General features: G+C 55.4%; 1 protein-coding gene across 18 annotated transcripts in view; it reads left to right on the forward strand.

The window, feature by feature from the left end:
• LOC139706457 (sperm motility kinase 2B-like) overlaps positions 1 to 14,353 on the forward strand; it is a 41,771-nt gene that overhangs the window by 4,217 nt on the left and 23,201 nt on the right. For 15 of the 18 annotated variants that reach the window (XR_011708051.1, XR_011708053.1, XR_011708054.1 and 12 more), the window contains exons 2-4: positions 4,233 to 4,430; positions 6,539 to 6,632; positions 7,413 to 7,508. Coding sequence is in view for 1 of the 18 variants with exons in the window: in XM_071614736.1 (XP_071470837.1) it covers positions 10,805 to 12,448 (1,644 nt within the window). In the remaining 17 variants the exon portion in view is untranslated. Of the gene's footprint in view, positions 1 to 4,232; positions 4,431 to 6,538; positions 6,633 to 7,412; positions 12,466 to 12,630; positions 12,925 to 14,196; positions 14,346 to 14,353 lie in introns of those variants that run through there. The other 3 variants (XR_011708065.1, XR_011708063.1, XM_071614736.1) reach the window with 2 other exon arrangements.

A 14,353-nucleotide genomic window follows, 5' to 3' on the forward strand; every position in this document is an offset into this window, starting at 1 on the left:
ATCTTACTGCTTGATGTTCCCTAGTTTCCTGATCTGTGATCTGGTGTCTGACACTAATTCAGGAAATTTCTCAGTCGTCCGTGCCACCAGTGAGCATTATTTTTGGTGGTGTGGAGATTCAACCCGAGGTGCTGTATAACTGAGTTGCATCCGGCCCTTATTTTTTTAAAGAGAGAGGGGGGGGGAGGGAGGGAGAGAGAGAGAACTTTTTAGTATTTATTCTTTAGATTTCGGCAGACACAACATCTTTGTTTGTATGTGGTGCTGAGGATCGAACCTGGACCGCACGCATGCCACGCGAGCGCGCTACTGCTTGAGCCACATCCCCAGCCCACATCCTGGCCCTTTTAATTGACTTTTACTTTGAGACAGAATCTTGGTATGTCGCACAGACTGGCCTGGGTCCCCTCTGCGTAAGCCTCCCGAGTCCCTGGGTTCTCATTGTGCACCATTCATTGCACCTGGAAGTTACTGTGGGTCTTGTCTCTTTGCTTTTCATTTTCAGAAGTTTCTGTTCAGGGTTCCTCCAGCTCCCTGGTCCTTTCTTCAGTCACATCTGACCTACTAACTGTCCCATCAAGGCCTTCTTGGTTTCTCTAGAGTGACTTTGATGTCTACTACATCTTTTTGCTTTTTTTGAATATCCACGTGGCCACTTACTTCCCACCTGTTCTTCCCTGCTGTCTATTTGTTCTTGGGCACAGAAAGATTTAAATTATTAATATATCATCATGAAGGTTTCCTAATATACAGATCTTTTCCTTAGAGCTGCAATTGAATCTGCACAAACAGTTCTCCTGGCTTTAATGTAGGTGTTCAGATGAGGACTCTCCCTGAGACATTCTTCATTCAAAGCTCCCCACTCTTGAGCGGCAGTGCTATGGACAAGGGCAGCACTAACAAAACTGCCCATCTGCTTCTCTTGCAGTACTGGACATTGAACCCAGGGACACCTGCCATCAGCTACATCTCCAGCCCTTTTTACTTATGACACAGGGCCTCTTTAAATTGCCCAGGCTGGACTTGAACTTGAGATCTTCCTGTGCCCCCCTCCCTAGATGCTGGGACGACAGGTGTGTGTCACCATGTCCAGCTCTTCTAATGTTTTTAAATAGTGGGTTGCAATGTAGCTGTTACTATAATAATTCAGGAATCTAACAGGCAGATAGCTGAATTAATCCTTTCCAGAGAAAAATGAGACTCAAACAGCATCTCTAGATTGGTTTTGAAGAGATTCAGTTGATGACATATATTTAAATTTGTGTTGCTTATGTGTGTCTTTATGTATCAACCTCCTAAATCCTTTTGACTTAGAATATTTAAACACACCACACAGAAACAAATCACAGACTGATCATCATAAACAATAGGCATCCTGGAAACGTGTGAGTGTATAGCAAATTATTACAAATTTGCAGCACACTGATGAAATGCAAAAGAATTCTAGTGTTCAAACACGTGGAAAAGTTCTCCCCAGCCCCATGTTCTACATTTTTATCAGTGCATTAGAGATATACATGATTGAGGTTCATTTTGACATGATTATAGAACCATGAGACATGATTTGCTCCAATTCAGTCCTCAGGAATTCCCTCTTCCCTTCCCCCCTCCTTCCCCCTTTCCTAACTGAATGTTCTCCTGTTATAATTTTTCAACATCAGTGCATTCTGCATACACATGATGGTGAGATTCACTGAGGTCCGTCCGTACAGGAACAGGAAAGTTTGACCAGATTCCTTCCACTCTTCTTCCTTTGACCTGTCCCTCCTCCCTCCTCCTCAACCCTTTCTCTGCTCCACTGACCTCTCCCGTATTTTGTAGGATTAACCCACCCCTTTTATCCTTAATTCTCTTCTACCTCTGAGAGAAAATACTCATTCCCAGACGTGCTGAGTCTAGCTTGCTTCACTTAGCATGATCTCTTCAGTTCCACCCATTAACCAGGAAATGAAATAATGTCATTCTTGCTCATAGCTGAGTAATACTCATATATCTATCACATTTTTTATGTTGAAATAAAATTTTGTTAAGGATTATTACAAATAGTGTTTTAAAATGCACATGATTAGGGCTGGGGTTGTGGCTTAGTGGTCAAGTGCTTGTCTAGCATGCTTGAGGCACTGAGTTCAATCCCCAGCACCACATAAGAAAAATAAAATAAAATAAAGATATTGTATCAATCTACAACAAAAAATATATATTTAAAAATGTAAATGATTTATATTTTGATCAACCTAAGCTACTTGTTGCTGAAAAATTTTGATTTTTACTTGTTCTTTTTACATATACAGTAGAATGCATTTTGGCATATTGTACATACAGGGAGTATAACTTATTCTAATTAGGATCCTATTCTTGTGATTGTACATATTGCAAAATAACCATGGTCATGTAGTCAACAAGACTGAGAATGTTATGTCCAATTAATTCTACTACCTTCCTATTCTCCTCCCTCTCCCTTCCATCTAATCCAATGGATTTCTTTCTTTTCTCCCTGCTGCCATGTTGTGGCTTAGCATCCATAAATCAAAGAGAACATTTGGCTTTTGGTTTTCTGGGATTGGCTTATTTCATATTTTCCAGTTCCATCCATTTACTAGCAAATGCTATAATTTCATTCTTCTTTATACATTAGTAATATATCATTGTCTGTGTGTGTGTGTGTGTGTGTGTGTGTATCACATTTTCTTTATCCATTCATGTATTGAAGGACACATAGGTCAGATCCATAGCTTAGTACTGTGAATTGATTGGATACAAACTTTGATGTAGTTGGGTCACTGTACTATGCTGATTTTAGGGAGTGGGATAACTGGGTCAAATGGAGGTTCTATTCTAAGTTCTCTGAGGAATATCCTTACTGCTTTCCACAGTGCTTGAACTAATTTGCAGTCCCACCAGCAATGTATGAGAGTACCTTTCTCCCCACATCCTTGCCAACAGTTATTGCTACTTGTGTTCTTGATGGTGGCCATTCTGACTGGAATGAGAAGTGATCTCATTGTAGTTCTAACTTGCATTTCTGTGATGGCTAGAGATGTTGAACGTTTTTTCATATATTCTTGACCCTTCATATTTCCTTACCAGTGAAGGGCCGGTTCAGTTCCTGTGCCAATTTAGTGATTGGGTCATTTGTGGGTTCTATTTTGTTGTTGTTAAAAGTTCCTTAACTTCTTTGGACAACCTGGAGATTGATGCTGTATCTGAGGAGCAGGTGGTAAAGATCTCTCCCATTTTGTAGGCTTTCTCTTCAGGTTCTTGTTTCCTTTGCAATGAAGAAGACTTTTAGTTTGAGACCCTTCCGTTGATTGATTCTTGATTTTACTTCTTGAGTTTTTTGAGTCTTATTGAGGAACTCAGTTCCTAAGCTGAGGTGATGGAGAGGTGGACCTACTTTGTCTTCTAGTAAGCGCAGGGTCTCTGGTCTAATGCCTAGATCCTTGATGCACTTTGACCTGAGTCTTCTGCAGGGTGACAGACAGGGTTCAGTTTTGTTCTACTACATATGGATTTCCACTTTTCCCTGGGCCATTTGTTGAAGAGACTATCTTTTCCCCAATATATGTTGATGGCACCTTTGTCTTCTATGAGGTAATTGTGGGTTTCTCCTTGGGTCTTCTGTTCCATTGGTGGTCTTGTCTGTTTTGGTGCCAATAACGTGCCATTTTGGTTTCTGCAGATCTGTGATATAATTTAAGGTCTGATATTGTGAGGCCTTCTGCATTTTTCTTGCAAATGAATTGCTTTGTCTATTCTGGATGTCTTATTTGTCCAAACAAATTTCATGGTTACCTTTCATATTCCTATAGAAAACATCATTAGAATCCTGTAGGAATGGCATGAAATCTATAGAGAACTGTGGGTAATATGGCCACATGGTCAATATTAATTCTGCCTATTCAAAAACATGGGAGATGTTTCCATTTTCTATGATCTCCTGCAATAACTCTCTTTTGTGTTCTTCAGTTTTCATTATACAGATCAACTGACAATTTTGTTAAGATTGATTCCCGGGTATTTTATTTTATATTAATTTTGATGGCTATTGTTAAAGCTTAGATTTCAGGAAATCCCATAGAGCTAATTTGTCATTGATGTACAGGAAACCAACTTATTTATTGTGTTTATTTTATACCCTGAAACTTTGCTTAATTAGTTTATAATTCTATCTAAGTCCACATAGGAGCAAGGGGGTGGTGACTCTGACTCCTAGCCCCTCTCTGAGTCCACAGACAAGTGGCCCTGGGGTGTCCCTCACGAGGGCCAGCTGCTGGAGCGAGAAGTGCAACCTGCCCTGGCTGCTGCCTCCCGGACCCCTCAGGCAGGAGGACACCCGAAGACACCCGGACACCAGTGGGCCCCTAGGCCCCACCCGGATTCCACCTCAAGGACTTCTCCTTGGACATGTGCCCCGCCCTGCTCTCCTCTCAGTGAGTTCCACCTAGACATATCATTCCTTTTTTGTTGTTATGAAACATTCAAAAAACAAAGAATTTTGCAAAAAAACAACGGCAACCACCCAGTGTTATTGACCCCACTGGTAACGGGGCAGTAGGTCTCTTAGGAAGGGGTAAGAAGGAAGGATCGCATCTGAAGGTGTGTGTCGTCCTGTCCCATGAGTGGTGGCGGGTCACCTAGCATCTGCAGTGCTCCTGCCTGTCCTTTGGAAGAATTCTAAACAATGTCGTCCCTCCGTTTTGTTTTTCTGTGGTGCTGGGGCCGCACACTTGCTAGGCAAGCACTCTGCTGAGCTGCACCCCAAGACCCCTTGTTTATTGAGACGGGGCCCCGCCCAGTTGCCCAGCTGGCCTGGAACTTGCAGCCCTCCGGCCTCGGGCTCCTGTGGCTGGGCTGCAGATGTCACTGCCGGGCCTGGCCGGTACTTCTCTTCTGTCAGCCAGGTGTTAGTGGCTCCCAAATGTCACATTGGCAGACTCTCAGACCCTGTGTGGTCTCCGTGTGGCTTACGAGGTGTCCAGGTGCAGGAGCTGTGTGTCAGGAAGTCTGCACCTGGAGCCGAGGCCCGGGGGTGGGGAACGAGGGGCTGCTTGGGTTCCCGAGTCGCCTGGCGTCCCCCTGCCCCTCCTGTGGCAGTCTTGGTCCTCAGGGAAGCGGGCAGCGCCGTGGGCCCTCTCCAGGGCTTGCACAGTGGCCCGCTGGCCTGTGGCCTGACGTGCTGGTGCAGTGAGGAGAGCACCCCGTCTCTTGGGCAGCTGTGTTGGGGGTGTGAGTGCTGCCCTCTCTGCCTGGCTGCGGGGAGGAGCCGAGGGCGGTTTGCTGCCTGTTGACCCTCACCCACCCGCCTTGCCAGACGCAGGCCTGCTTCCTGTTCCTGCGTAAGCTCTGAGGACCCTCCTGGGTCCGCTGTCCCCAGGTAGAGCCCGTTCCTAATGTGGACGTTCGCGCCCCTGCCCCGGCTCTCCCGGCGCTCTCCCTGGGCCTCGGCCTGCTTCTCCTGCTGAGCCCTCAGCACGGGCACTTTGCAGGTAGCCCCAAGTCACCTCCAGGGGTCAGGTGGCCCGCACAGGAAGGCCCACTGCACCGCAGGCCTTCTGCCACTGCACTGCCCCTCACGCTGAAGCGCCCCCCTGCCCTTCAGGGGCCGCAGAGCTGCCCAGCTCACAGCACTCAGTGGGCCCTCAGCAGGGAAGTGAGCAGTGTGTGAGCCGTCCACGTAGCCAGGGGCCGTTCCTGCAGTGGGTGAGGACGGGCCCTGGCCCCAGCCCCGGCCCCCGGCCCCACTCAAGAGCAGGGCAGCCCAGCTGGCCTTGTCGCTCTGCACAGCAGTCCAGTGTTCCCAGCCGGACCCCTCCTGAGCCACCTTCCAGCTGAGCTCCAAGTCGCACTCCCCTGGGGGGGCTTTGTTCAGGGCTGAGGCGCCTTCTTACTTTCCCAGCGTTAATTCCTTGTGGGTGGGGGGGGGGGCGGGCTGAGTCTCCTGTTCCCGCTCCAGGAGTGGGCGCTCTGGAAGGTTTCCAGTGGTGGCCTGAGAAGCAGGCCCAGGTCTTCTCAGATGGCTGCAGGAGACCCGCTGAGCCAGCCGTGGGTGGGCCTCCCGAGAACGGCTACGGCATGGGGCTCCCAGGGGAGCAGGGGTCTCCCTCGGCCAGCCTGGTAACTCAGTGGCAAAGAGAAAGCCCGGTGGCTGCCTGTTGAACAGCGTAGCCCAAGTCAGACAGGAGCAGATCCTGGATCCTCCAGGTCCTGGAACTCCTGCTTAGGATTTCCCAAACGTAAGTGGATGGACCGCAGTGAGATGATCAGAAATCTCCTCCCCCCAAAATTGGAAGTCACAGAAGGCATTCTGGGCAGACCTAGTCTTGCCTGGTGCTGTGCTTTGTCACCTCGACCTGACCTGTGAATCCTGGCGAGCCCCAGTGGCGCTCCAAACCCCGGAGGCCGAGTTGAGAGTTGGAGACGGCAGGAATGGACAGGGCCAGACGTGCGGCAAGCACGTGTGGTCTGCAGGAAGCTGCACGGTGGCTCAGGGCCTGGGGGTCGCAGAGGGCCTTCCTGACGGAGGCGGGAATGCTTGCAGGCGCTGTTTCAGGCCGGAGAGCTCAAGTGGGGCACCGACGAGGAGAAGTTCATTACCATCTTCGGAACACGGAGTGTGTCGCACTTGAGAAGGGGTGAGTGAAAGAGGCTGGGTGGCGGACACGCTGCCCTGTGGCCTTGCCCTGGCCTCTGAGGCACCCTGTGCCACCTGGGCAGGTCTGCTGACTCCCTTTACCGCTGCTGTGACTTACGGAACCAGGAGCTTAAGCCCCCGTCTCCGGAGGGTGGTGAGGGTCGGGCTCTGGGGCGTCCCTCAGTCACAGACCATGAGTGGCGGCTCACTCGGGTGTTTCCTCCAGGATGGTGGATCTGAGACCCCGCTTCTGGGTTGTCTCCGGGACTTATGCTCTCAGCTGAGAATGTGTTCAGGAGCAGGTGACTGAGCCCACATGGTGGCTTCAGTTCTGCAGGTGGATTCTGAGGCGGGCTTGACAGGACCTGGGATCGTCCTGGTTTCCTACCCCGCTGTCCTCGGTGTCTTGGTTTCCTTCTCATGCCATCTGCCTCGGCGTCACGAGACAGTTGCTGTAGCTCTGAACTAACCATTTTCACAGCGAGAAGAAAAGAAAGGGGTAAACCAGTCATTTCCGTCACTTTTTGTAAGGAAGAGGAGGACATCTCAGAGTCCCCACAGCAGACTCCCCTTGAGGTCCCTCTGGTCCGGACTGGCAGGGGGCTGGGAGGTCAGTGGGCAGAGAGCGCCGTGAACTGTCGCTGCTGGCTTGGCACCTGAGCCCGAGCACAGGCTCCCTCAGAGACAAGGCGCTGGGTAGGAGAAGAGCCGCGCAGCGAGAACTCTGATTGCTGGAAGGATCCATGGTTGTGTGAGTCAAAACTCCTTTTGTTTTTCCTAGTGTTTGACAAGTACATGACCATATCGGGGATCCAGATTGAGGAGACCATCGACCGGGAGACTTCTGGACACCTGGAGCAGGTGCTGCTTGCCGTTGGTAGGTGACCTCACAGTGTGTAATGTCCATGGCAAGAGCGGCTAACGGGTTCTGCTCGCTTGAGGCTGAATCTGAAGGTGTGGGGCATGGTTCATGGAAAGAGGAGCCTGGCACGGCACCGGGAGGGCAGAGTCTTGTCTCCCACTCATGTGACGCTGGCCTGCTCGCCGGTGCTCCGGGATCCAGAGGAAATTGTTAGGAGTTGTTTGAAGCCACATGGGGACCTCACTGTTCCCTGGGAACCTGGAGGGCTGGGGACACCATCTCAGAGGCTGGTACCTGTGGCATTTTAGAGTTCTCTCAGTACAGTGCTCACAGCCCCGAGGCAGAGACATCACCATCTGTTAGAAGAGAGACCCAGAATGTAATAGAGGATGTGGTTTTCATATTAAAAAAATTAGAGTTTTATTTCAACCACATGTTCAGTACAATCTGGAAAATTGAGGTGCAGACTTTGTACAGTTGGACACGTGCCCCGCCCTGCTCTCCTCTGCTCTCTCTCCCACCCTCTGGGGCAGAGATGCTTCCCAATAAGCTCCTCATCCATTCGCGTGTCCCACGGATGTTGGAATAAATTGGGTGCTCCGTGGGGATCAGCTGTTGCGTTCCTTGGCCGCCTCCTGGCAACAGTGGGAGAGTGGGTGGTGGTGTCACAGTGGGGATGGTGTAAGGGAGCAGTGACAGGGAGCCCTCCGGAGGTCCCCAAGGGCAACACGTGACCCAGAGTGGTCCCAGGGGAGGAGGCTGGGTGGGGGGCAGAAAGGCAGACCTTGTGCCTGGCCTGACACTGATGGTGCCCGGTCACCACTTTCAGAAGGGAACCCTGGACAGAGGAGCCACAAGCCCAAGCCCACCCTGGGGGCACACCCAGAGTGGCACGAGGAGGCACCGTGTCGCAGGCCCCGGGGGCAGTCAGGGTAGAGCTGTGGGTGCCTCCCCCAGAGTGGCTTGGAGGCTGCCGCTTGGTCCCTCCTCTGAATGTCCCTGCCAGGGCCTGGCTCTTGCCCTGGTGAAGCTTTAACCTCTCTAGGCCTTCGGCTGCGCGGGACCATCCCTGTGAGCGTCCTGACCCGGGGACGGGCCCTTCAGCCTGCCACCCTGAGCTCCCCAGGGCTGCTGAGCAGGGAGCAGGACCACCTATGGGTGGGGGAGCTGGGGCGCAGGTGTGGGCAGGGGAGGGTGTGTGGCCAGAGCCCCCAGCCCCCAGGAGTGCAGGGCTGGCTGGGAGGAGCCGTGTTCCGGGTCTAGTGTTTGGAGTGAACCTTTCAATTCCCATCCCTTCGACTCGGGGTGTGGGCTCTGTCCCCCTTTCTTTGTGATCCCCGCGGGGTTTCCATTTGACGTGGGTCAGAGATCCCTGTCTTATGTGAATGGAGGGCAGCCTCACTTCCATCCTGTACTAGATGCGAACCCCACCCCCTCCCCCTGGGTCTCTGATGTCACAGAGCCACCCGTGTGTTCCTGGTGGGTTTGGTACCGCAGACCCTCCACTGAGTCTTCTGAATCGGTCCCTTCCCTGTGGACAAGAAAAGTGAGGCCAGCTTTTGTACTTGCCAGGAACAGACCTTTCCAGAGACCCCTGTGTCTTCACCCATCTCTGAGTCCCTGCCTAAGGTCGTTCAGTCCACCACCAGGGACTCCTCTCGTGAAGGGCAGGTGCAGGGGAGACCGAGTCCCTTGCCTTTGGTTTCCCAGGGCCGTGCTTTGAGGAGTGTGTTTCTCCAAAAGTGCTGATGAAACTCCCCTCCCTTTGAGGGTGTGGTGTTGTGGTCCTTCAGGAGGGTGAGGCCCTGGGGCCCTGGCTTCCCAAGGGGATGTGCGCCTCAGGGCTGGACCTCCTCTGGCCAGCAACTAGGCCCTGGTTCTACCCTCTGCACCACACATGGTCGCGTTTGGTCTCAGGTGTGCTCATGCACACACACACACACACACACACACACACAGAAACACACAGAGACAGACACAGACATGTCACGGTGGGCAAGGTGGTGACTGCTTTTTTACTTGTGGGTTGGGGAGGCCGAGCAGGGGCATTGGCAGTTCAAGACCTGCCTAGGCAAGTGTGTGAGATCCTTCGTCAAAGACACTAGAAAGGGCTGGGAAAGTGGCTCAGGAGTTGAGCGCTGGCCTCACATGCGTGACCTTGGGGTCTCCATGACTATGACCAAGGAGGATAGAAGGGAGGAGAGCAGGGAAAGGGACTGAAGGAGCCCAGTCCTCGGCCTTTCAGCCATGTGGTGTGGGACACAGCAACAAGGTCCCTCGCCGGAAGGAGAGAGCGAGACCTCCCTAGACACCCGGCCTCCTGGTGCCTGACACGTGGACGCCTCAGGTCCCAGAGGGGGGAGCGGTCAGTCTGTGAGGTTCCCAAACAGCCAGCTAAGGCTCTATGGACAGAGCAGTGGGAAGGGCCCCGGGCATCAGGGTCGCCTCTGTCTCTCTGCACCCCAGGAAGGGCACCTGCTGGCCCTAGGGTTCTTGGCTGGCAGGTTCGGCCTTCATCCCTGGAAGATGACTCACACTCACTCCTGTGGGCTGCAGGCAGGGTTCTAACAAGTGACCTGATAGGACCCTGTGGGGCAATGATGAGGCAGGCGCCTGACCTGGCCCCCACACCCCACAGAGGTCGGGAATGTGGCCCTGGATCTCAGGGGGCAGAGCGACCCGCACCAGCGTCCTGGCGTGAGGGGACTGCTACCACGCTCTGGACACCAGTCTGTCCGAGTTGGAGGAGACGGGCGCTGAATGGCTCCAGAGGACCTGGGGTGGGGTCTTCACGGGGCGAAAGCCACGACAGAGTTGTGTACTGGCGAGGCACGGGCCCCGGGGCCTGGTCCAGCTCCTCCTTTCTCAGCAAGGAGAGGTCGGGGTCCCGAACACACGGGAGCACCGAGGTTCCACAGACCCTCCTTGTTCTGACCAGGAAGGTGGCCAAGGTCCCGGAGGCCCTAGTGGGAGATGCCACCGTGGGCCACCCCCAGGTGTGAGTGGGCCACTCCTGGCTGTGACCTCACAGGGGCCAGCATTGTGAGGCCCTTGAGCCAGCGGGGATATAAGGCCGGGACGAGGCTGGCACCTTGTCCACAAGCACAGGAAGCTCTAGGCAGTGACCTGTGGGACTCCCATAGTTAGCGCGTTTGGTGGTTGGTGGTTTGGTGGTTCTGGTTGCGGTCTCGGGTTGGTTCTTTGATTTGGGGCTTTCTGTTGGGCTTTGTTGTGTTAGTTTTGCTTGTGTTCTTTGCTTTGTTTGTTGTGTTTGTTTTTAGCTAGCGGGCTTAGTGGGCGTGGGGCGGAGGATGTCTAGAGAGAGCAGTGAGCGTAGTGTGGTGCGGAGGGTGTGTCGGGACCTCGCGGCCAGCTCCTCCTTGGAGGAAGCCCTCACGGGCCGCTATGAGCCCCTGGGGGTCGTCGGGCAGGGCAGCTTTGCCAAGGTCTTCCTGGCCCGACACATCCTGACGGGGACGAAGGTGGCCGTGAAAGTCCTGCGGAAGGGGGCGGGGGCCACCTTGTCCTGGGTCTTGTCGGAGCTGGACATCATGAAGGGCTTGGAGCACCCGCACGTGGTGCAGCTGCTGGAGATCGTGGAGACCCCCGGCACTGCCTACGTGGTGATGGAGGACATGGCTGGGGGCCAGCTGGGCCAGCACATCCCGGAGGTCGTGGGCCTGTGGGAGGACGAGGCCCGCATGCTGTTCGGGCAGGTGGCCAGCGCCGTGGGCTACTGCCACGCGCAGGGCATCGCGCACCGGGACGTGAAGGCGGACAACGTGCTGCTGGATGCCGCGGGCCGCGCCAAGCTGTGCGACTTCGGCCTGGCCTGCAGGTTCAGGGCCGGAGAGAAGCTGGGCCTGCTCTGCGGCACCGTGGCCTACTGGGCCCCGGAGCTGCACCGGCGAGAGCCCTACGACGGCCCCGCGGTGGACGTCTGGAGCCTGGGTGTCCTCCTGATCCTCATGCTCACGGGCAGCGTCCCGTTCACCGGGGCCAGCTATGAGCAGGCCAAGGAGCAGGTGCTGCAGGCCAGGTACCACCTCCCGTTCCACCTGTCCGACGAGGCGCAGAGCCTGGTGTCCTGGATGCTGACCCTGGAGCCCGCGCACAGGCCCACGCTCCAGCAGATCCTGGGGCACCCGTGGCTGAGCCAGGATGGGGAACGCTGCCCGAGTCCTCCCGCCGAGCTGCTCCCCAAGCGCCCGGACACCTCCATCCTGCTGGCCATGCTGGACCTGGGCTACGGGCTGCAGGAGACCTGGGTGTCGGTGGCGACGCGCCAGTTCAACCAGGCCATGGCCACCTACCTCCTGCTGGGCCACCAGAAAACCCGGGGGGCGGGCTGCCAGGTGCGGCTGCAGGTACCTGGGCGGCCACAGGTGGGGCCTTGCCCGTCCCTGTCCATCCCCTCCAGCTTGACTCTGGGCCCAAGGTGGGGCGTCAGCAGGCCGGCCATGCGCTCCTGGCCCCTCTCGGCCTGTGAGCAGCAGCAGCAGCAGCCTGAGGAGCTCAAGCCTTCAGGGCAGGTGGGCAGCAGGAGAGCCAGCCTGCCCGCCATCATGCTGTGCAGCCTGTCGGCCAGCGTCCCTGCTCCCGGCCCCACGGCCCCTCTGCCGGGGTCCTCCCAGGCCCTGGCACCGGATCCCAGCTCCTCCTCCACCGCGCAACCCCCTGCTGGCTCCAGGACCCCTGGCGTGACCCGTGACACCGCCAGGGGATGGAGGGAAGTGGTCCGGAGGATGGCCACCTGTCTGGCGAGGCTGTGCTGCTGCGTGCAGGCCCCCAGGACTGGCTCCGGACGCTCCAACAGAGTGGCTCCCGCAGCTGGAGGGCCCGCGCCACCACCAGCACCAGCACCCAGGGACCCCCCGGGACCTGCCCCCACCAGAGGTCAGGCCCTCAGAAGATTCTTCAAAAACAGAGTGGCTCCCTGGCCAGCGCCCAGCTGAGACGCCCACGGAGCCAAGTAGGTGGAGCGGTGCTGCCTTGGGTCTCACGTGTGCCTTGATGAGTGTCATCTCCAAAGGATGAATGGACACCCTCTGCCCTTGGGGGGTGCCACCAGGGTTAGGTCCACCTGGGCACCACAGGGTGGGCGACTCGGACTCCTAGCCCCTCTCATTGTCCACAGACAGGTGGCCCGGGTTCTACCTCACGAGGGCCAGCTGCTGGAGCGAGAAGTGCAACCTGCCCTGGCCGCCGCCTCCCGGACCCCTCAGGCAGGAGGACACCCGAAGACACCCGGACACCAGTGGGCCCCTGCGCCCCACCCGGATCCCACCTCAGGGACTTCTCCTTGGACACGTGCCCCGCCCTGCTCTCCTCTGCTCTCTCTCCCACCCTCTGGGGCAGAGATGCTTCCCAATAAGCTCTTCATCCATTCCCGCGTCCCACGGATCTTGGAATAAATTGGGTGCTCCGTGGGGATCAGCTGTTGCGTTCCTTGGCCGCCTCCTGGCAACAGTGGGAGAGTGGGTGGTGGTGTCACAGTGGGGATGGTGTAAGGGAGCAGTGACAGGGAGCCCTCCGGAGGTCCCCAAGGGCAACACGTGACCCAGAGTGGTCCCAGGGGAGGAGGCTGGGTGGGGGGCAGAAAGGCAGACCTTGTGCCTGGCCTGACACTGATGGTGCCCGGTCACCACTTTCAGAAGGGAACCCTGGACAGAGGAGCCACAAGCCCAAGCCCATCCTGGGGGGACACCCAGAGTGGCACGAGGAGGCACCGTGTCGCAGGCCCCGGGGGGACAAAGGAAGGAGGGCAGAGGGCGGGTGGCCAGGGAGGAGGAGGAAAGGCTGGGTGCAGGGGGTGGAGGAGGGTGGGGCAGGTAGGAGGGGTGGCCCAGAGCAGGGGCTGGAATGCAGCCCCTGCAGGAGAGCCAGAGGGAGCAGCTGGCTCAGGAGCAGGCAGAGCGTGGGGAGCACTGCCCTGTGGACAGCCCTGGCTCCTTGAGCAGGAGATGCTGGGCGGAGCCCCTGGTCCTGGGAAGCCTGCTAGGCCTCAGCAGAGGGCTCCATGGTTTTCAGCACCTGGACTCCTTCCCGCAGGTGCCCTGATGCAGCCTGAGATTTGTGGCAGACGTGTTCCCCTTCCCTGGGCATTCAAGTTGCTTTCTACTGGGGCCCTTGTAAGCAGGGGTGCAAGGAACCCGTGGTCCAGCCTGTCTGTGGGCATCTCCGATTATCTTGTTTTACCTCCCCAGAGGCACAACTAGTGGGTGAAAGCCACATACACTTTTCATGGCCTTAATATCCATGACAAAAGGGTGCTCCAGAGAAGTGGTGCTGTGTACCTTCCTCCATCAGGGTGTGGAGAAGTGCTGGTCTCACTGCAGCTCCACCTCCTGGACTTTAGTACGTGGTCCGAGTCCTCACCAGGTGGACACGCACGAGGTGCTTTTGAATTCCCACACCAGAGGCAATGTCCCAGGGGCTTGACTGGTGGGGAAAAGAAGAGTTCCTCTCCTTTTCCTGGGTTTCCATGTGGCCCACAGACCTGTTTCCCCACAATGTCACCTTGGTGATGGCACAGGCATGGAGTGCATGGACCTCTACTGTGTGGACCCGTGCGCACAGCTCTGTTCTGGAGGTTATGTCGTAGTAGATTTTTAAGGAGCTGTAAAATGTGCATAGCCCTCCATCCCGACCCTTCCTGCATCCTTTGTGAATCTTGTTCTGAATCTTGTACTTGTCCTTCCAGGTCCGACCTGTCTTGTCCTCCTGCCTGAGCGCCTCGGTGGTGTTCAGTGTTTGGGATGAATTTCCACTAGCCATTTGCTTGCAAATTGAATGAAAGACACCTTCTGGCCTGTGAATTTCAGCTCAAGACAGAGTGATGAAGTACCCACTGTGAGTTT

Source organism: Marmota flaviventris, chromosome 7, assembly GCF_047511675.1.
Source record: "Marmota flaviventris isolate mMarFla1 chromosome 7, mMarFla1.hap1, whole genome shotgun sequence".
NCBI classification, from domain to species: Eukaryota; Metazoa; Chordata; class Mammalia; order Rodentia; family Sciuridae; genus Marmota; species Marmota flaviventris.